At 52.2% G+C, this 20,425-nt stretch overlaps 3 protein-coding genes across 5 annotated transcripts in view; 1 reads left to right on the top strand and 2 right to left on the bottom strand.

The window, feature by feature from the left end:
* CFAP57 (cilia and flagella associated protein 57) overlaps positions 1–5,324 on the bottom strand; it is a 29,890-nt gene extending 24,566 nt beyond the window's left edge. Inside the window, exons 1-4 of one of the 2 annotated variants that reach the window (XM_066597893.1) lie at positions 5,273–5,324; positions 4,348–4,527; positions 1,914–2,230; positions 737–1,023 (exon numbers count right to left, since the gene is read on the bottom strand). In XM_066597893.1, the coding sequence (XP_066453990.1) occupies positions 737–1,023; positions 1,914–2,230; positions 4,348–4,504 (761 nt within the window). In that variant the 5' untranslated portion in view covers positions 4,505–4,527; positions 5,273–5,324. Of the gene's footprint in view, positions 1–736; positions 1,024–1,913; positions 2,231–4,347; positions 4,528–5,256 lie in introns of both variants that reach the window. The other variant, XM_066597892.1, reaches the window with a different exon arrangement.
* A 102-nt stretch (positions 5,325–5,426) lies between these two features.
* Positions 5,427–15,244, top strand: EBNA1BP2 (EBNA1 binding protein 2). Of its 2 annotated transcripts, none has more exons than XM_066597889.1 (10): positions 5,427–5,485; positions 7,601–7,688; positions 8,400–8,483; positions 9,994–10,157; positions 10,935–11,058; positions 11,424–11,513; positions 11,623–11,698; positions 12,905–12,986; positions 13,155–13,326; positions 14,999–15,244. In XM_066597889.1, the coding sequence occupies exons 2-10, from the start codon at positions 7,614–7,616 to the stop codon at positions 15,047–15,049; spliced, it is 918 nt and encodes a 305-aa protein (XP_066453986.1). In that variant the 5' UTR covers positions 5,427–5,485; positions 7,601–7,613; the 3' UTR covers positions 15,050–15,244. The 2 variants fall into 2 exon arrangements, with proteins under 2 accessions (XP_066453986.1, XP_066453987.1); XM_066597890.1 differs by having other exon boundaries at positions 5,456–5,480.
* Positions 13,223–20,287, bottom strand: CFAP144 (cilia and flagella associated protein 144). The gene is made up of 4 exons (XM_066597891.1): positions 20,047–20,287; positions 16,897–16,956; positions 15,671–15,774; positions 13,223–15,604 (listed from the first exon to the last, which is right to left on the bottom strand). Exons 1-4 carry the CDS (start codon positions 20,162–20,164, stop codon positions 15,512–15,514), a joined length of 375 nt encoding a protein of 124 aa, XP_066453988.1. The 5' UTR covers positions 20,165–20,287; the 3' UTR covers positions 13,223–15,511.
* Positions 20,288–20,425: the final 138 nt, after the last annotated feature.

Here is a 20,425-nt window from a genome sequence, read left to right as displayed (position 1 = left end):
AGATGACTCAAAACAGGGAATTTACGGAAAAAATACGGAAATCTGAATCAAGCCATTGATATGAGTGGATTGTATTATCTGCGTATTGCGCATGTAAATACGTCCGTGTGAAGCCGAGCTTACGCCGTAAGGCCTTATTTTCACGGCCGTATGTACGCAGCTATTTAGCTGCATCCAAAAATCGGGCAAAAATCATGACCATCTGAAGTATTAGATTCCAAAGTATTCATTCAGATGAGCGCAAAAAAATCTCGCCGTCAAAAATGGAACATTGGCAGCCGTTTTTGGGTCACCGATTTTATGCTCTGTGTCCAAAGATAGGTCTTGCCAAGATACGCTGGAGGCTCATATAGACTCCTATGGGAGCTGGGGAGGGAGTTCAGCTGCGTCCGGTGCTCGAAAAAGAAGACAGCTGCCGCTATTTAAGCCTTAGCAGCCATTCCTGGGATTTCGAGGGGTTTCCACGCTGCAGCGTATTTTTTTTCTGATACGCCGCAGCAGAAAATAACCGGACTTGATCGCAGCTATTCTTCATTCATGAGATTTTCAGCGTGGGCGGGCGACTGTAAAAACGCATGCGGTAGTATGGAGGAGCCCTAAAGAGGAGAAATCAGCACTGAATCCACGGCCCAATCTGCACGTAACATTAGTGGACTTTAGTGAGTCCACGGATTTGCCGGCGGTCTCCCTATTGGTGGGGGTGCAGCCTCATGTTTTGATGCACTTGATAACTCACCGTCCGCCTTCTGTAGACGCTCTCCGTTTGTCCAGCTGCTGAGGCTGCGCTCTTGTACCGACGTTCTGTTCCCAGCGCAGATCTCCAGACTCCCACAGGCAGAGTCTCCCGCTGTCCGTTCCACAGATGACTCGGTCTTCAGACAGCCACGCGTGGCTCAGGAAGTTCTGGGCTTCCACTTTTTGAAAATTTGTTTGTTTCAAATTCCCATCAACATAGCGGAAGATTTTGAAGACCCCGTGTCCCGTGACGCAGATCTGGGCGTTGTCGTGGGGGTTGAAGCTCACCTACAACATTAAAGGACAGAAGAGGTGGTACAACAGGATACTAGAGCCTTCACGTCCGCCCGTATCACATCTTGTATCCAAGCTAGAGGTGGTACAACAGGGTACTAGAGCCTCCATGTCCTGTCCCCCGTATCACATCTTGTATCCAAGCTAGAGGCGGTACAACAGGGTACTAGAGCCTCCATGCCCACCCGTATCACATCTTGTATCCAAGCTAGAGGTGGTACAACAGGGTACTAGAGCCTCCATGTCCGCCCGTATCACATCTTGTATCCAAGCTAGAGGTGGTACAACAGGGTACTAAAGCCTCCATGCCCCCCGTATAACATCTTGTATCCAAGCTAGAGGCGGTACAACAGGGTACTAGACCCTTATGCCCCCCCCCCCCCCCCGTATCACATCTTGTATCCAAGCTAGAGGTGGTACAACAGGGTACTAGAGCCTCCATACCCGCCCGTATCACATCTTGTATCCAAGCTAGAGGCGGTACAACAGGGTACCATAGCCTCCATGCCCAGCCGTATCACATCTTGTATCCAAGCTAGAGGCGATACAACAGGGTACTAGAGCCTCCATGCCCCTCGTATCACATCTTGTATCCAAGCTAGAGGTGGTACAACAGGGTACTAGAGCCTCCATGCCCACCTGTATCACATCTTGTATCTAAGCTTAAGGCGGTACAACAGGGTACTAGAGCCTCCCTACAAGTAGTCGGTTCTCCACAATACATGATCATTCTGTTCTGATATTGGAATCCCTTATATCATTACAGTCCTACATAAAGTTTCACTTGGTTCCTCACCTTCTTGGTGCATTGGTTCTCAGTCAGGGAGTATATTCGGGTGCCAGAGAGATGCTCATGGATACGGAGTCGCAGGCAGGGAGCTTACCTGGTAAATAGCGCCATACTGGCTGTCCACCCTGACGCTCGCCATCACTTTTTGCTTCTCCCACATCCAGAAGATGATCTGCCAGTCCGGAGAGCCCGACAGCGCCACCAGGTACTTGGAGTCGGGAGAGAACGCAATGCTGACAAACTCGTGCGCCGTGAAGTCTGAAGCGCTCAGGACTTTACGCTTCTTGAAAGGCATAGATGCCAAATCGTAGATGGTGATTGTAGCCTTGTCGGAGCCCTTCTCAGACATGGCAAGGTAGCGGTGGTTGGGGCTGATCGCCAAGGCCTGCATTCCCTGACTCCTCTCTGAGCCTGCAGACAAGGACATGAGAATATCACATATAGCAGACATCCGCGTGGAGGACATTCAGGGCGTCCCGCAAGTAGCGGAAAGACTGCGCATTTACTGCAGAACAATTGGCTGCGACATGAACGGTATGAAGGGATTCCGCATCTCTCCCACAAGCTGCAGATAATCATCCATAGCGGGCCAATTTACGCTGCGGATTTTCACTCCTTCAAATAAGTCGGCGCAATATGCTACAAATACGCATCAAGATCCACAGAAATCGGCAAGTGACACGTATGGATGCAAATTTTGCCACAGATTTGCATTAATTTCTCTCAGCAGACGTTACGTTACGGACAATAAGTCTTGTGTGGCCAATGACTGCTGCGGGGCGGAGGGGGCCGCAGACCATTTCGCAGTGGGTGGTGTGAACAATGCAAGGCACCCCCCCAAAACCACAATAGTAACAAAGGGTGCGAGGAGAGGTAACCTACAAGAAGTGTGAGGAGGGCCAACCAGCATTCAGTTCAACACATTTCAATTGAAGTTAATTAATAAAAGGGATTCTCCACTTAAGATAACCTAAGACATCAAACCAAGATGGCCGCACCGCTTCTCTGACCACCAATCACTGCGCACTGGTAGTCTGAGACTACACGCTGCTCTGATTGGCTAGCGTTGCTTATATGAGCTGAGCTGGCCAATCAGAGCAGCGTGTAATGTCTTTAACTATGCAAATAAGGGAGATGGAACAACGGCTCTACAGCGCCACCCATTAGAAGTCAGCATTCCTGCAAGTCAAAGTCAAACTCTTTATACAAGCCTTGATGCATCAAGTATTTAGAATGGGTACCATCTCTCCTTAGGAAGAGCACCAAGAAGGTGAGTGAGGAGACTTATAAGGCCATGCATGCTCCTCTGGGTAATATGCAAATAAGGAAGATGAAACAATACCTCTGCAGCGCCACCTACTGGAAGGCAGCATTCCTTCAAATCAATGCTTGACCCTTTATACAAGTCTGTAGAGCAATGATTGGGAATTGAAATCCAAGCCAGAAATCCATGCACAGACAGCTGTTTCGGGGTGTTTGCCCCTCATCAGTGCGGTGGGATCCTGGCTTGGCTGGTTATGGCCTGTGATGTGGGTCAGGAGGGGTATTGTCTCTCATTGATTTGCAAGTATGCTGCCATCCAATAGGTGGCGCTCCAGAGGTATTCTTCCATCTTCCTTATTTTCAAGTATCAGAGGAGCGGTGCGGCCATCTTGGTTTGTTTGAGACTAGAAGGTCACTTTTCTGAGAGCGAGGAGCCGGACAACCTATAGGCTTGGGCTTCATGGCAATACGTGTCGGACAGCACAAGGATCGCAGAGTCCCACTGGGGTGGCGCAGCCAACGATCAGCGGTGAGCATCACAATTAACGTGGCTGACAACACCCATGCAAAAGACTTGGTTGGACGTGAGAAGAGACGTTTCCACAAGTGACATCAGTGGACGCCGCCTGCAGCCGCCACTTCCTGCGACCGGCTGAGGATGCACTTTTTTTTAAGAGGCACGCGACAGCAAGTCACAAACTTTTGTTACCATGTGACCAATGTCGTCACGTAGCCCCACCCCCTAAGTGACAAAAATCTGTCCTGACCTTGCGAAGGGGAGGGGTGTATCACCTGCAGTTGTTCTTCTCTCTCTCCCCCCCTCCGATCGGCTGGTTTGTGGTCCCATCATCAGCAGTCCAAGATGGCCGACACAATCTTCACGGTATCTAATCCCCTACATGCAATGTTAGATACCCAGGCGCTGAACCTGCTCTCTGATTGGCCAGAACTACTAACATGACGTTAAAAATGAGCCCCGGAACAGGCAGATCGGAAGGGCGGCAGAGAAGAACAACCGCAGGTAATAATCCCCCCTTTGTGCCGGGGCAGGATTTGGCCCTCAGACCGCAGAGTCGCTTTAATAAGACAGCGGTTGTTATGGTTACGGTGTATCACCAGCAACAAGACTGTCGGTCAGCAGAGAGGCGAGGGGGTCCTGTCCTGCACCATCTCCGCCTGCAGCAGTGATCGGGGTCCTCTACGTGTCGGTGGAGCCCCCTTTACTGCCCGCCCGGTCTCTTGCGGTCTGCCGCGGCTCCGCCCACCTGGAATAAACCTCTGCCATTTCTGGTCCACGTTGTACTTGACGCAGTTGTTGCCGGAAGCGAAGATCACAGTTTGTTCATCAAAGTAACAGATGTTATTGGCAACTTTTGGTCGGAGACCGAAGATATAATGCGACTGCGCCACGATCACCGACATGTTGGAGGAACGCCTCGATCAGCCTGCAAAACAGAAGAAGAAGATCATCAATGGCGGCATCAGAGTAATAACATGCCGCTAGTCCGCCATCCGATAATCTGCAAGCCTGGACAGCAGTGACGGCGATGCAGTCATGTGACATCATGTGAGCCGCAGCGGCGCCCCTCACAGCACGGAACTGCGCAGATTCTGATGTGCGGAAAAAACGCTTCCCTTTTTATAAGTATATTTTGTGCAGCGAGAGTTAAATCCACCGGCTGCCGCGCGGGAGACCGCGGAGATCGACACGCGGCGGACGGGGCGGCGGACAGAGGCCAAGAATGTACACAGACGGGATAGATACAAGATCGACGTAAATACGTGCGACCTCCTGGACCGCCCGCACCTGGCAGAGGAATAAGAAGGAGCCCACGGAGACGAAAAGTCTGTGAAATGTGCGCCATGAGAGACGCGACTCCATGCGGCGGGCGGTGCGATCCTATGTTAGGTAGGAACTTGTACAGCCGACACTTCTATCATTATATACAGGATCGTACTATAAACATATAGAAGTGCATGGATGACACTATATATATATATACATATACCATATATACACATACACTATATACACTATATATACATATACTATATATACACATACACTATATACACTATATATACATATACCATATATACACATACACTATATACACTATATATACATATACCATATATACACATACACTATATACACATATATCTGCACTCACAATACTATATACACACCGCTCTCTCCTCCTCGTTGTGTTCCTTCGGTTACCATGGAGACAGGACGCTCCGCCGCACAGACCGCTGGGGAGCCGCGGAGGATGACGGGACATGTAGTTCCGGCTCAGCGGTTTCTTAGCTCCTTGTAGTTCTAGTCGCGGGATGATGACGTCACCGGAAGTTAGTGGTTGAATACTTCCGGCAGTTCCACGTGTGGCTTCCTCGGGTGAGGTGAGTGCTCTGCCGCCGCTCTGCCCCCACGGCCGGGCAGTGGAGCGGGTATAAGTCGTGGGGCTCCGGTGGGAGGGATTTGGGGGTCATTTACTATCTGTGAGTTGTGCTGTTGGTGGCGTATAATAAATATTTCACCAATGGCGACAACTCTTACAGTTCTCCCCCCGGACTCCTGGCTGATCGCTCCGTTGGGTTTGTATGTTGTACTTTGCCTCTAATGATGGCGGATCCATCAATCTGTACCTTTTGGGGGATCTTCCTGGAGTGTTCCGTGTTTAGAGCGCCGCCGTCAGGAATGTTCTTTTGTGGCACCTTTTACTGATGGACGCGGCGGCGCGTCACATGGTTACCTGCAGGCTCCGCCCACAGCAGATCCTAAATGTTATAAAGCCGCAAGCGAACTCGGTAAGTCCATCTCAGTCCGTCTCACCGGTGCAAACCTGCAAGGTGTCTGCGGCGCCCGGCTGGACAGATGAAGTGCCTGAAGCTCCCATCTCAGCACCGTCGCCATCTTGTCAGCGGCAGAAGAAGCGGCCGCTGCGCCTCTGGGGGTGCGGTAACACGTAGCGGAAAATCATACAAAGATCCGCGGCAAAAACTGCGGCAAAATCCGAACTGTCCGCAAGTCTGCAGTAGACTTCAACCCTGCTGTGCCAACGGCTGCGGGTCGCTGCACCCTCCTGGGGTCCTTCACTGAGGATCAGCAGTGTTTAATGCCGCCTCTAGTGCCGCCGTGTTTTGTGCCGCTGCTCCTCGCACGGAATTAGCCCTTCTGTAGGGGTGGAGTCTATGCAGGGTTTCCATCGCGGATCCAGAATAAGAACCGCTGGTCTCGTTGTTTTCAAATCCCTGGCGGCAGAATCTGCGTTCAGCTCAGCAGCACGGATTCTCGTGAATGGGGCATGGCATGTGCGCCAAAGTCCACCATGTGAGCAAATCTGTCGCTCCCAGAGGAGGACTACAAGACAGAAGCGTGCGTTTCCCTCCTCTCGTAGTACTTACCTCTTTGCCCGGGGCGCCGTCACAGCTCAGGGTGTACACCCCGCTCTCTGTTGGCAGGAAGAGCCGCCCCGTGTGAGGACTGCGCCACATTAACAGCCATGCGTTCTTCAGCTTGTGCGGACCAATCCCTGCATAGTGCCCCGCTAAACGTGGCATCTCTGGGCGGGACTTCCTCGGTGCCATGTTGGTTGGGCATGGCCAAGTGCGTTGGATACCAAATACACAATAAGATCAGTAAACAATATATTTGTGGCCGTCTCGGTTCGCAGGTCCGCGGATTATTCATCACATGACGCTTGTGATACAAGAAAAACACATAAAGCTTTGTCCCAAGCAGGCGGTGCGCCGTGTTACCACCCCGGTCTATAAAACCGTAACGTAGCGGCATCTTCATCGTTACTAATGAGGGGTCCCTCCTCACCTTCACGGTGGCCTCTGTGGACCCTCCTCGCTTATAATGGGGGTCAGTGTTTTCACAAGAACAGTACGGTAGCGGTGGTGCGATCTGACGCAGCCTCGGGTGTGAATACAGTCTCTTCTGACTGCGGACGGGTGATGTTGTTGCGCTGACAGCCATATTCTTGTAGGCTGCCGGCGGTCTAGTAGCAGAAGCGCCATATTGACAGGTTTGTAGGGGGTTCAGGCGTCACTTGGCTGAGGATGGGGGGGGGTTCAGGCGTCACTTGGCTGAGGATGAGGGGGGTTCAGGTGTCACTTGGCTGAGGATGGGGGGGGGGTTCAGGCGTCACTTGGCTGAGGATGGGGGGGGGTTCAGGCGTCACTTGGCTGAGGATGGGGGGGGGGTTCAGGCGTCACTTGGCTGAGGATGGGGGGGGGGTTCAGGCGTCACTTGGCTGAGGATGGGGGGGGGGTTCAGGCGTCACTTGGCTGAGGATGGGGGGGGGGTTCAGGCGTCACTTGGCTGAGGATGGGGGGGGTTCAGGCGTCACTTGGCTGAGGATGGGGGGGGGTTCAGGCGTCACTTGGCTGAGGATGGGGGGGGTTCAGGCGTCACTTGGCTGAGGATGGGGGGCAGTTACTGCGATGTCGGAGGATTGCGCTGCTGTAGATTTTGCTGCTCCGTTTTGACCTTCTATCGTTTGTTCGCAGGATAAGAGCCGCCATGATGGACCACGAGGAGGACAGCGCTTCGGAACCGGACTCAGACTTTGATCCTTCAGAACTGACAGATAAGGAGGTCAGAGAGCCGTCCGGGGGAAATCACACGTTATATGTGACAGCGAATAAGTGGGCGGGACAGAAATGGTGTCTGATGGGGTCTTCACCGCCAGTCATGAGAAGCGCTAACGGGCCGACAAGCGCTGACATCACCGCTAAGGTCATCCGCGCTCATGCAGAACGTTTACAGAGAGGGACTTATTGTTGGATCTTGGGCTTCTCGCTCAGCACTTCACCTCCTAAGTGAAGGGCTGAATGGGGGGCGTTTACACGTAACGAGAAGCCAGCGATGTTTTTTCTGACTCTCAGTGATAAACGCACAGTGAGCGGTTTTTGGTTTTTCGCATTTACTCTGAGCGATTATTGCTCAAATTTGTTCGTTTTAATGAATTTTGAGCGATAATCATTGCGTGTAAATGGGCCATAACAGAGAGATCCGCCATGGGGCGGCGGGGAGCTGTGACTGTTTACATGATGGAGCGTTCCTCTCAGATAGCCGGAGGGGCCGGTATGAGGTCGGTTGGTGATTGCAGAGCCGCCTGTAGTCGGGTTGTGCTGTAGATGCTGATTATTAGCCGCTGCAGGCGCTGAGACTCTTCTGATGCAGCCATTTCTGTGTTTGCACTTGTGACCCACAACGCCCCCTCCTGGCCGCAGTAGCGGTGACATCTCTTCTCGCTGTGCAGGTCCTGTATGTTGTTAGTAACTAACGGCTCGCTCTATATTGTAGCTACAAGACGCCTTTGCTCAGGGGAAGCTGAAACCCGGACTAAATATTGTGGTGGACGAAAAGAAGAAGCTTCCCAATGATGTGGTGAGTCCGGCCGCCGCGCTCCGCTGTAATGTATGGACTTCTCTCGCATGCGGCTGTTTAGGTAATCCTCTAAAGCCTCTAGCAAAAGTTAGACTATCCGCCCTGTCACCTTGGAGCGCCCCCTATAGTGTTTTTGTGGCATTGCATGAAGCCCTCTTCATCTGCCGTTGGAGCGCTCCGCAGGGAGACTGAGGGAACTCTATAAACTTTTACAGTAACTCCTTCCCGACGTGCATGAAGTCAGTCGGCCCCCTGCAAACACGTCACCAACCCCTGGGGAAGGGGCGGGGCTCTGTACCATAGGGGTGGAGCTCTGCACCATGGGGGCGGGTCCTGAACGTCCAGTAGTGGAAGTGTCGTCACTTCTGGATCAGGTACCTTTTTACAAAGTAACAAGTCTTTTTGTAAGTGAATTCTAGATGTATGATGGCGCCGGCCGCTCGGCATCGCTGTTCGCTCTGTATGATGGCGCCGGCCGCTCGGCATCGCTGTTCGCTCTGTATGATGGCGCCGGCCGCTCGGCATCGCTGTTCGCTCTGTATGATGGCGCCGGCCGCTCGGCATCGCTGTTCGCTCTGTATGATGGCGCCGGCCGCTCGGCATCGCTGTTCGCTCTGTATGATGGCGCCGGCCGCTCGGCATCGCTGTTCGCTCTGTATGATGGCGCCGGCCGCTCGGCATCGCTGTTCGCTCTGTATGATGGCGCCGGCCGCTCGGCATCGCTGTTCGCTCTGTATGATGGCGCCGGCCGCTCGGCATCGCTGTTCGCTCTGTATGATGGCGCCGGCCGCTCGGCATCGCTGTTCGCTCTGTATGATGGCGCCGGCCGCTCGGCATCGCTGTTCGCTCTGTATGATGGCGCCGGCCGCTCGGCATCGCTGTTCGCTCTGGATGTAGGCGCCGGCCGCTCGGCATCGCTGTTCGCTCTGGATGTAGGCGCCGGCCGCTCGGCATCGCTGTTCGCTCTGTATGTAGACGACCGCTCGGCATCGCTGTTCGCTCTGTATGTAGACGGCCGCTCGGCATCGCTGTTCGCTCTGTATGTAGACGGCCGCTCGGCATCGCTGTTCGCTCTGTATGATGGCGCCGGCCGCTCGGCATCGCTGTTCGCTCTGTATGATGGCGCCGGCCGCTCGGCATCGCTGTTCGCTCTGTATGATGGCGCCGGCCGCTCGGCATCGCTGTTCGCTCTGTATGATGGCGCCGGCCGCTCGGCATCGCTGTTCGCTCTGTATGATGGCGCCGGCCGCTCGGCATCGCTGTTCGCTCTGTATGATGGCGCCGGCCGCTCGGCATCGCTGTTCGCTCTGTATGATGGCGCCGGCCGCTCGGCATCGCTGTTCGCTCTGTATGATGGCGCCGGCCGCTCGGCATCGCTGTTCGCTCTGTATGATGGCGCCGGCCGCTCGGCATCGCTGTTCGCTCTGGATGTAGACGGCCGCCTCCTGCGCTTGTTTTCAGCCTCTTTGTTGCAGGATGTTTATTCTGAAGTCACTTATCTCTGATTCAGAACGGACTGAAGGAAAGTCTGAAGGATCTGAAGAAGGAGCTGCCCTGGGTGGAGCGCCTGGATGTGACCGCCGCCCCCGTACCGGACCCCTCGCTGCAGAATGGGAAGGAGCCGCAGGAAGCCGAGGGAGACGCAGAGGATGACTTCAAAAGGGAGATGTGCTTGTAAGTGATGGAACTTGTACCTCAGAGCAGACGTTCATAATACCGATTGAACGGGAAGCTTCAGGACAGAACCCCCCCTCCAACTGCTTAACCGAGTGCAAGGGAAAGTTAGTATTTCATCAATTGGTATGTGTGCACAGCCTGGTGTTGTATAGTGAGTGCAGCTCTGGAGTATAATACAGGATGTAACTCAGGATCAGTACAGGATAAGTAATGTATGTACACAGTGACTCCACCAGCAGCAGAATAGTGAGTGCAGCTCTGGAGTATAATACAGGATGTAACTCAGGATCAGTACAGGATAAGTAATGTATGTACACAGTGACCCCACCAGCAGAATAGTGAGTGCAGCTCTGGAGTATAATACAGGATGCCACTCAGGGTCAGTACAGGATAAGTAATGTATGTACACAGTGACCCCACCAGCAGAATAGTGAGTGCAGCTCTGGAGTATAATACCGGATGTAACTCAGGATCAGTACAGGATAAGTAATGTATGTACACAGTGACTCCACCAGCAGAATAGTGAGTGCTGCTCTGGAGTATAATACAGGATGTAACTCAGGAGCAGTACAGGATAAGTAATGTATGCACACAGTGACTCCACCAGCAGAATAGTGAGTGCAGCTCTGGAGTATAATACAGGATGTAACTCAGGATCAGTACAGGATAAGTAATGTATGTACACTGTGACTCCACCAGCAGAATAGTGAGTGCAGCTCTGGAATATATGTATGCGTGTATATAATTTCTTCGTATATCTTCCTTTTTCCTCAGTTACCACCAAGGACAGGCTGCGGTGCTGTTTGCTCTGCCGCGTCTTCGAAAGCTGAAAGTCTTTACAAAACGTCCTGATGACTATTTTGCGGAGATGGCCAAGACAGACCAGCACATGCAGAAGGTTGGTGCGAGCGGGATGTCTTCCTGCAGCTGGGAAGCTTCTGGGGCTTCCTGTAAGTCAAGTTTAAGGATCTGTCCTGGAATTGTGATGACCCCAGGGCTGCAGGTCTCGTCTGACTGCTTGTAACAAGCCGTGTGACCATGGCCAGGACAGACTGAAGGTTCACTGACAGCAACCAGAGTTTATCAGTGTGATCTGGTATTTCAGTTTGCTGACTGTATAAAAAGTTATTGCTCCCTGTTATCAGCCGCTGTTTGTTTTATAGTGCTTTCATTTATTCACTGTGGCATTTTTGGGGTGTGCTGCCCCTTTAAGAAGTGCACATACTGCAGGATCTCTTATGGGTTTTTAATTTGGGTTTTTAGGTCCGAAAGAAACTTCAAGCCAAACAAATCTCAATGGAGAAATCCGAAAAAGCCAAACAGCTGCGCGCCCTGAAGAAGTACGGGAAGAAGGTGAGCGGCGCTGCCAGCCCTTGCGGTTACTGCGGCTTTAGTGTCCTTGTGTGTCCTACATCCGGTCCGGCCGCTCGTAACCCTGCATGTCTCTTGCTTTCATCTTTAGGTGCAAGTTGATGTTTTACAGAAGAGACAGAAAGCGAAAACCAACATGATGAACCAGATCAAAAAGTATCAGAGAGGTAAAGAGCCGCAGCGAGGGCGCCGCTGATCCTCCGCCCCGTTAGCTTATACATGTGGTGTTAATTTCCTTAATGTGACCCTCTGGTCCTAGAATGAAACTTGTCAGCGACTGGAGGGCGGTGTTACCCAGTGCCGTCCTTTCTTCATACTTCTAAAGTGGCAATTCTTGCCAACTAACGTTATATGCTGCTCTGATTGGCCAGCACCTCTCATGTGAGCAGTGCTGGCCAATCTAAAAGTAGCATGCAGTTTCTGACTACCGTTTACTCCTGTGGCCGCTCTTCATACTTCTAATATGGCCATGGCGGAACGGAGGCCAGAATGGTAGGAAGGAAGGGAGGTAATATAACTCTCCTACTTCCTCCTCTAGTCCATGGACAGATTTTTGCCCCCAGAACTGGAGGGTCCCTTTAAATTTAAAGTGAACCTATCATATTTTATCTAGATATAATATCCCCCTTTCCCTAAAGGAGTTGTCCAATTGTAAACGATAAATAGTCAATCTGTGGGGTGGGTCATCAATAGAACAGTAGCGGTCTGCCACCAGGGCCCTTGCTAATCAGATGTTCTTGTGGCTGGTGGGTTCATGCATTGAGCAGATTTCTACAGGAAACAGACAGCTCCGTCCTCACTGCAGTGGCCCGGCTTGGTAATACAGGTAAAGTTTCCATTGAAGTGAATGGTCTGCAATGCCAAACCTGGCCACTGTAGCCAGAATGAAGCTGTCTACTTCCTGTGGAAATCGGCTCAGTGCTGAAACACATCAGTGGGGTAAATGGCTGATTGGCGGGGAGTCTGGGCAGCAAACCTACTGATCTACTCTTGATGTATCCTAAGGATAGAACATCGATAGTTTACATCTGGACAAACCCTTTAAAACCGGATACTAAAGGTAAAAATAAAATTCTGATGTGCTAGCGATATGTCAAAAGTTTTAATTGGTGAGGGTCCGCGTGCTGAGACCACCACTGATCACTAGAACGAAATGACAATAGTGCTCATCTGAGTGGTCTGCAGGCTCTGTGGAACCTGTTTGGGTCTCGGCGCCGGCCCCGCACTAACATGTCGCTATCGCCCGTCAGGAGTGTTTTAGACCTTCAGCTGCTGTAATGATGTACCTGGCAGTTAATCTGCATGACTTCCGGGCCTGACCGTACCGACATGTGTGTCCTTGATTGTGATGTTTACGTCTTCCATCCTTTTAGGTCTTTCGGATAAGCTGGATTTCCTAGAAGGTGATCAGCCGCCACAGAAACCCAGTGGAGCCAACCCGAAGGCCAAGAGGGGGTAAGTGTCCGAGACGGAACAGGAAGGTGCAGCTTGTAGGAAGGCCGATAGGTGGCGGGTCAGTAGCCTGCGCTGCACCATCTGTCAGCCCGACTGACGCAGCCCGTCCTGTATCGTATCACTTGTGTCTGACTAATACATAGAACACTTTATTTTCTCCATGCAAAGACCGAACGCCAAGAGAAAATACAAAGACCAGAAATTCGGGTTCGGGGGAAGGAAAAAGGGGTCAAAGATGAACACAAAGGAAAGTTTTAATGACGTCTCTGGTTTCCGAGCAAAAGTTGCACATGGAAAAGGTCCCCAGCGACCCGGGAAGAAGGGAGGCAAGAACGCGAATGTAAGTAGATGAACAATGTCTATACACTTATATATACTTCCCCATTTGTAAAGCGCTGCAGAATATAAATATACAGATATCACTGACCTAAACCGAGCAGTCACGGTGTACATAGATTATCCTGTACTGGTCCTGAGCTACAGCCTGCATTATACTCCAGAGCTGCACTCACTATTCTGCTGGAGTCACGGTGTACATAGATTATCCTGTACTGGTCCTGAGCTACATCATGTATTATACTCCAGAGCTGTACTCACTATTCTGCTGGTGGAGTCACTGTGTACATACATTGCTTATCCTGTACTGATCCTTAGTTACATCCTGTATTATACTCCAGAGCTGTACTCACTATTCTGCTGGTGGAGTCACTGTGTACATACATTACTTATCCTGTACTGCTCCTGAGTTACATCCAGTATTATACTCCAGAGCTGCACTCACTATTCTGCTGGTGGAGTCACTGTGTACATACATTACTTATCCTGTACTGATCCTGAGTTACATCCTGTATTATACCCCAGAGCTGCACTCACTATTCTGCTGGTGGAGTCACTGTGTACATACATTACGTATCCTGTACTGATCCTGAGTTACATCCTGTATTATACCCCAGAGCTGCACTCACTATTCTGCTGGTGGGGTCACTGTGTACATACATTACTTATCCTGTACTGATCCTGTGTTATACTGCAGAGCTGCACTCACTATTCTGCTGCTGGAGTCACTGTGTACATACATTACTTATCCTGTACTGATCCTGAGTTACATCCTGTATTATACTCCAGAGCTGCACTCACTATTCTGCTGCTGGAGTCACTGTGTACATACATTACTTATCCTGTACTGACCCTGAGTTACATCCTGTATTATACTCCAGAGCTGCACTCACTATTCTGCTGGTGGAGTCACTGTGTACATACATTACTTATCCTGTACTGCTACTGGGTTACATCCTGTATTATACCCCAGAGCTGCACTCACTATTCTGCTGGTGGAGTCACTGTATACATACATTACTTATCCTGTACTGATCCTGAGTTACATCATGTATTATACTCCAGAGCTGCACTCACTATTCTGCTGGTGGAGTCACTGTGTACATACATTACTTATCCTGTACTGATCCTGAGTTACATCCTGTATTATACTCCAGAGCTGCACTCACTATTCTGCTGGTGGAGTCACTGTGTACATACATTACTTATCCTGTACTGTTCCTGAGTTACATCCTGTATTATACCCCAGAGCTGCACTCACTATTCTGCTGGTGGAGTTACTGTGTACATATATTACTTATCCTGTACTGCTCCTTAGTTACATCCTGTATTATACCCCAGAGCTGCACTCACTATTCTGCTGGTGGAGTTACTGTGTACATATATTACTTATCCTGTACTGATCCTGAGTTACATCCTGTATTATACTCCAGAGCTGCACTCACTATTCTGCTGGTGGAGTCACTGTGTACATACATTACTTATCCTGTACTGCTCCTGAGTTACATCCTGTATTATACCCCAGAGCTGCACTCACTATTCTGCTGGTTATTGGATCCAGTAAGCTTGTAAGCGGACACACACAGACTCTCATTAGCTGATGTTGCTTCTAACACTTTCCTTTAACCCTTTATTTGCCATGGAGTTTCATTTGAATTGTTTTCTTGTATCTTCAGAAGCGTCCGGGGAAGAAGGTTCGTCAGAAGATGAAGAATAAAGGAAGATGAGAGACGGCTGCTGTGACTCGGCCCCCCGGCGGCTCCTCTGGTTGTGGCCGCACATTGTCAGAGACTCTTTATTGGCCGTCACATTTCTCGTGGCGCTGGGAACGCCGTCCGGACGCTCCTATCATTTGTGTCGGCCTTTTTTTAATGTATGGAACACGTTTTATGGTTCTATTAAATAAGACAAGTTGAAGTTGAGCGGCTTCAGCTCGTTAGTGGGAGGAGTCTGGGTCATTAGTGGGAGGAGTCATATTTACTGCCAATGTATAAACCGGTAATAGAGGACTGAGACGGCGCGCCGCAGCTTTCTACTCCTGGCCTTATCACATATGCTGTAGTGTACAGCGCCCCCACCGCTCACGAGCTACAAGTCTTCTGTATATTGGGTGAGAGATATAAGACGGGTGAAGGGGTCCGTGGGCAGCGCAGGGGGTGGTCCCACTCTCCTCCCCGTAGACTGACGCTCTACTTGAGCCGCTGCGCTGTCTCCATGTACGCCGTGATCTCCGTCTTCTGCCGGTGATGTTGCAGCCGCCGGTCGGTCCAGTCCATGCTGATCTGCGGGGGAGGTAAGAGATGAATGTGCCGCCTTTGTGCCCCTCCCTGGCAGAGCCAAGTACTTACCAGGGGCCGTGTCATCCACCCGATCTCCTGGCTCGTGGTCTGCGGCTCGCTGTACTTCTTGGTCGGCTCCAGAGCCGCGTGATGGATTATATTCAGGAAGCTCTCTGGGGGAGAAAGACTGGAGTGTAATGCAGATCAAGCTGTTGTGTCCCCGATCCCCCGGACTGCGGCCGCTGCAGTATAGCGATGGCCGCTCTGATCTCGGCGCTCCGCGCGCGTACCGATCAGTTCAGCTGTTTCGGATTACTTGCATTGGCATGTTTGCAGCGATGAAGCCGTGGCGGCGCATTAATATGTATGCGGCCCCCTCCGCCTCCCGCTGATCGGTGGGGCTCTTGGTAAACAGGCGGGCGGTTTCTCCCGTCTGATGCAACTGAGTGGCGCATTACAGGCTGTAAAAGAAGCTGCAGTGTCTTATTCTGCCGCAGCGTCACCGATGAGTTACTCGTTCAAGTCATTGGGTGTAGAAAAAAACCAGAGCGCTGGCGGAGGAGGAGAGCTCGCTGATTACTGCTGCGCAATTCGAGGAAATAAACGTGTGGTTTTTTTGTTTTTTTTTTACTTGGATGACGGAAGTTTAAAAAAAAAAAAAGTTAAAGAGCCGGCCCCTCCGCTGCAGCAGACGCCGGTGTCTGTTCCTCATGGACTGAAATCGGATTTGTGCGTCTGAATTAATGCTAATGGCGAGCCATCAGTCGGCCGCGAGGGGCGAGCGCTGAATACGTGATTATTAACGGCCGCCTCGCTGACAACTTCCAAACGCAAGTTTTCCAAAAAGACAAGCGCTCGATGTGACGGACTGAAGCCGCTGCGCCCCTCACTGCACTGCCGTACCGCGGGCCCAAGGATAATTCAGGACCAGCTTCTCCATAATCACTGTATCGTAACGGGGGACTTCAAGATCCCTGCTTACTGTCACTGAATGGGAACATCCTTGTTTATCCTAATCCTCCTAGCCTGGGGAAGAGGGGGGGGGGGGGGGGGGGGAGAGAGACTAATAGCTCTGCTCATCCTGAGCCTCCTGGTTCATGTGTACAAGCAGGGGCCATCTTCTTCCAGTCTGTCATTCTGGCCCCGGGGCGAGCTGGGTGACAGCTGGGACTTGTGCTGCAGTGTTCCCCCGTAAAGATTGCTGCAGCCGCCTGGCACTATATTCTCCCTCCCGCTAGTTGTGGTTTCCCTGCTGCAGCCAGTAATCAGACGATTGGTATAACACAGTGGCGTACCGTCGGCGGCCTCCTCCTGGTTGTCGTGCCATGCCATCGGCTTCCCCGTCACGGCGTGCACTGCAAGAGAAAGGGAGCGGTCAGCACTTCTTCAATTTGTAATAGGCAGAAGTTAATTGCATGAGGGAGGAGTCAGAAATGGCGCAACTTTACATCGGAGACCAACCTGCCCGAGTGGCGCCTCTTCTACGCGGATTCTGACCCCGATTTCTCCCTCCGCAGTGAAAGAGGTGAACGTTTTGTAATTCTGCATCAAAATTCTCATAAGACATGAAAATGTAGTGAGCGGCAGCCGCCCCGGCCGTTACCTGGGGGCTTACAGGATGACAGTAGCGGCCGCGGATGTTCGTGCTCACAAGCTGCAGTCAAAAGATCCCATTGATTTCAATGGCTTCCCCCCACATTGCCCACGTTTGTGCCCACGTTTGTATCAGCTGAAAAAACAATACGCCACGTGGTCTATTTTTGTGCACATTTGCGCATCCGAGGCTCAATAGGAGTTGATGCGATGTGTGAATGCGCCCCCCCCCCCCCCCCTCCACACTATATTGCGCACGTAACTGCATGATTTTGCAGTGTTAATTGGTAACACCGGGGACTAATTAGGCTGCTGAGTTGGCTCCGAATCAGCGGGGGCGTTCCCTGTGCCGATGGGGCGGGGCAAAATGTAGAGGAAAAGACGCGGGCACGCAACAGCGCTCTATTCAGGGTGCAATCACGTCATCCTCTTGCACACAATTTTGCGCAGCCTGGGTGCACATGCGTACCCCTCCACAGACTCCTGCTGAGCCGCAAATGTGCATAACAATAGAGCAGGTGGGGGATTTCTTCCCCTAACTGAAATTTGAGGGAAGCCATTGAGATCGTCCGTGTGAAGGCGCCCCGCGTCCTGGAAACCGCCTTGCGCTGCGGATTTCAGTGTAGGTGGTGAAACCAGCTGCTCTTTGCTCCTACAGCACTGGGGCAGAACTGTTAAGCTGGGGGTGGACCTACCTGCGACAGGTAAGTAGAGCAAGGGAAAAGCAGTGCGCAAAACAGCCACTGATCTCATGGAAAAGAATCGCTTAATTAGATGATAGGAGGAGTTAAAACCACTTAAATGCACCAAGTGCAACTGCAAAACCCTCTAGGGGGCAGCACAAAACTGCAGCCCCCCTCCGAAACCCCTGTAACTATACGTGAGAAATGTCCTCCATCCATCAGTAGGACAAGAGAGGTTATCCCAGGGTGGTGGAGTTGGAAGGGACCCCCGTGGTGTTATGTGAATAAACCCTATTCCAGAAGATTTCGCTGGTCTGCTCCAGATTGGTTATAATGAGAAGCTTCATGCATGAATACATGTAGCTGAACTCACGGATGTTATCCGTCAGCCCCCAATACTCTTCTGCTTTATTCAAAGGAAGTACAATACAAATATAGTTGACCATGCTGCATCAATTACGTAATTACATGTGTGCCCCGCCCACATCACAACAACTCATGATTGGCCTAGTATGTAATGACACTGATGAGTAACATATGTTTACGCCCCAGGTGTATGTCGCTATGGGAACATGTAATTCCTATATACCAAGTAGCATGGACTTTATTAATATTCCAATCTGAACCAAAGGAATGCAGTAAATGGCTTAGATGTTCCTCCCCTTGAGGGCGCTGGGAAGATACAGAGGGGTTCGCTTCCACAATGTACTTGTACATACCAGGGTATAATATTGAGCTCGTTCACCATTTAGCCATTTCCTATGAAGGTGGATATATGAATATATATATATTTGCCCAGGCTGATATAAGAAACACATTTATATTATTACTACAACACTGGTCACCGAGTCTTCAGGTCCCCCCCAGGGTCATCAGGACCAACCCCATGCTCCGTGCGGGTTCACTAAATCATCCCAGACAGATGTCTGTCCGGCCTCTGAAGACTTCCATTGAAGGACAACTCCCCACCTCCTGTGACAACCTGTTCCATCATTGATCCCCCTCACTGTCTAATATCTAATCTGTGTCTCCTCCCTCTCAGTTTCATCCCATTGCTTCTAGTCTTTCCTTGTACAGATGAGAATAGGGCTGAGAAAATTGCGTGAGTTTTCGGCGTTGTGAGACACGAATATGACCCCATGTAGTACGATGCTGCGGTGATAAGCTGTGGCGTGTCCTCTCGGCATCGGCCGTTGTTGATGATGGGGCCGACAGCCGCGCCGCACCATGAGATGCCAGACACTCGCGAACGCAGTGCAAGGTCTCCCCATTGAAAGGAATGGAGACGCTCCGCGGCCGCTTTATCCGCTTCCGGCCTCCTTCCCGCGGGGGTGTAGTATTGGGCCATGAATCCCGTCCGCCCGTATGGCGCTCGCCCGCATGTGACGACCGCGCGGATGGCGGGGGGCGGATTTATATCAGATCGCCTCGGATCTCTTCAGGAAGCAGCGATCCTTGATCTCAGTGGCAGACATCGCATCGCGTGCAGCCAGAGCGGCGGCCAGCAGGGGGCGGACCAGCCGCAAATTGTTTCTACGACGCGGTAAGCCGTCACTCGTGTGGATGACGCCATTGTGACGCGCGGGTTCTGTTCGTGCGTCCGGCGTGACGCCGCCGTTACTGCAGCCACATTATAGTCCTTATAGCCTCCTTCACTTCATAAATATATTTTTCTCCTTCTCTAGCGGGTAAGCTCCGCGCCGGGGGGCCCGACACCCTGACCCCCAGAGCCACCCCGACCCCCGGACACCTTACCCCGGGGCTGCGGGTCCCCGACACCCTGACCCCCCGGACACCTTACCCCGGTGCTGCGGGTCCCCGACACCCTGACCCCCCGGACACCTTACCCCGGCGCTGCGGGTCCCCGACACCCTGACCCCCCGGACACCTTACCCCGGTGCTGCGGGTCCCCGACACCCTGACCCCCCGGACACCTTACCCCGGCGCTGCGGGTCCCCGACACCCTGACCCCCCGGACACCTTACCCCGGGGCTGCGGGTCCCCGACACCCTGACCCCCCGGACACCTTACCCCGGGGCTGCGGGTCCCCGACACCATGACCCCCCGGACACCTTACCCCGGCGCTGCGGGTCCCCGACACCCTGACCCCCCGGACACCTTACCCCGGGGCTGCGGGTCCCCGACACCCTGACCCCCCGGACACGTTACCCCGGTGCTGCGGGTTGATGCGGTACTCGGTCACCAGCCGCTGACTCCGCCTCTCCTTGCGGATCGTCTCCCGGTGGATGGCGTTCAGAGACACCTCGTCCCGTTGCCCGGCCGCCATCGCCGCTGTGATTGTGCGTCCCGTTTCCAGGGAGACCGATGAGGCCCCCGAGCGGCTGCCCCCTGCGGCGCCTGAGCTGACATGTGCGGCAGCCAAGGACCCCGCAGTCTGCCCTGCGCTTTGCCTGAGGTGGTTATTATAAGAGGGTCTGTGGTTTCTATGGCAACAGTAGGACGCTTTTCTTTTGACCGCATGTCATTCAGGACCCTGCGGCTGCCCAGTGAGCGCCGGGCTGGGGATCCCCTGCAAGCTGGTCTGTTA

This window comes from Eleutherodactylus coqui, chromosome 3, assembly GCF_035609145.1.
Source record: "Eleutherodactylus coqui strain aEleCoq1 chromosome 3, aEleCoq1.hap1, whole genome shotgun sequence".
NCBI classification, from domain to species: domain Eukaryota; kingdom Metazoa; phylum Chordata; class Amphibia; order Anura; family Eleutherodactylidae; genus Eleutherodactylus; species Eleutherodactylus coqui.
The sequence above is the reverse complement of the archived record's forward strand: the minus strand, read 5'-3'. Positions and strand labels throughout refer to the sequence as shown.

Bases quoted from the DNA above. Each gene is read 5' to 3' on its own strand.
- EBNA1BP2 (XM_066597889.1), top strand. From the start codon at position 7,614: ATGATGGACCACGAGGAGGACAGCGCTTCGGAACCGGACTCAGACTTT. The intron at 10,158-10,934 runs GTAAGTGATGGA...CTTTTTCCTCAG, and splicing joins TTCAAAAGGGAGATGTGCTT to TTACCACCAAGGACAGGCTG. The intron at 11,059-11,423 runs GTTGGTGCGAGC...TTGGGTTTTTAG, and splicing joins CAGACCAGCACATGCAGAAG to GTCCGAAAGAAACTTCAAGC.
- CFAP144 (XM_066597891.1), bottom strand. From the start codon at position 20,164: ATGGCGGCCGGGCAACGGGACGAGGTGTCTCTGAACGCCATCCACCGG. The intron at 16,957-20,046 runs GTAACGTGTCCG...TTTCTCTTGCAG, and splicing joins CATCAACCCGCAGCACCGGG to TGCACGCCGTGACGGGGAAG. The intron at 15,775-16,896 runs GTACGCCACTGT...TTTCTCCCCCAG, and splicing joins CCAGGAGGAGGCCGCCGACG to AGAGCTTCCTGAATATAATC.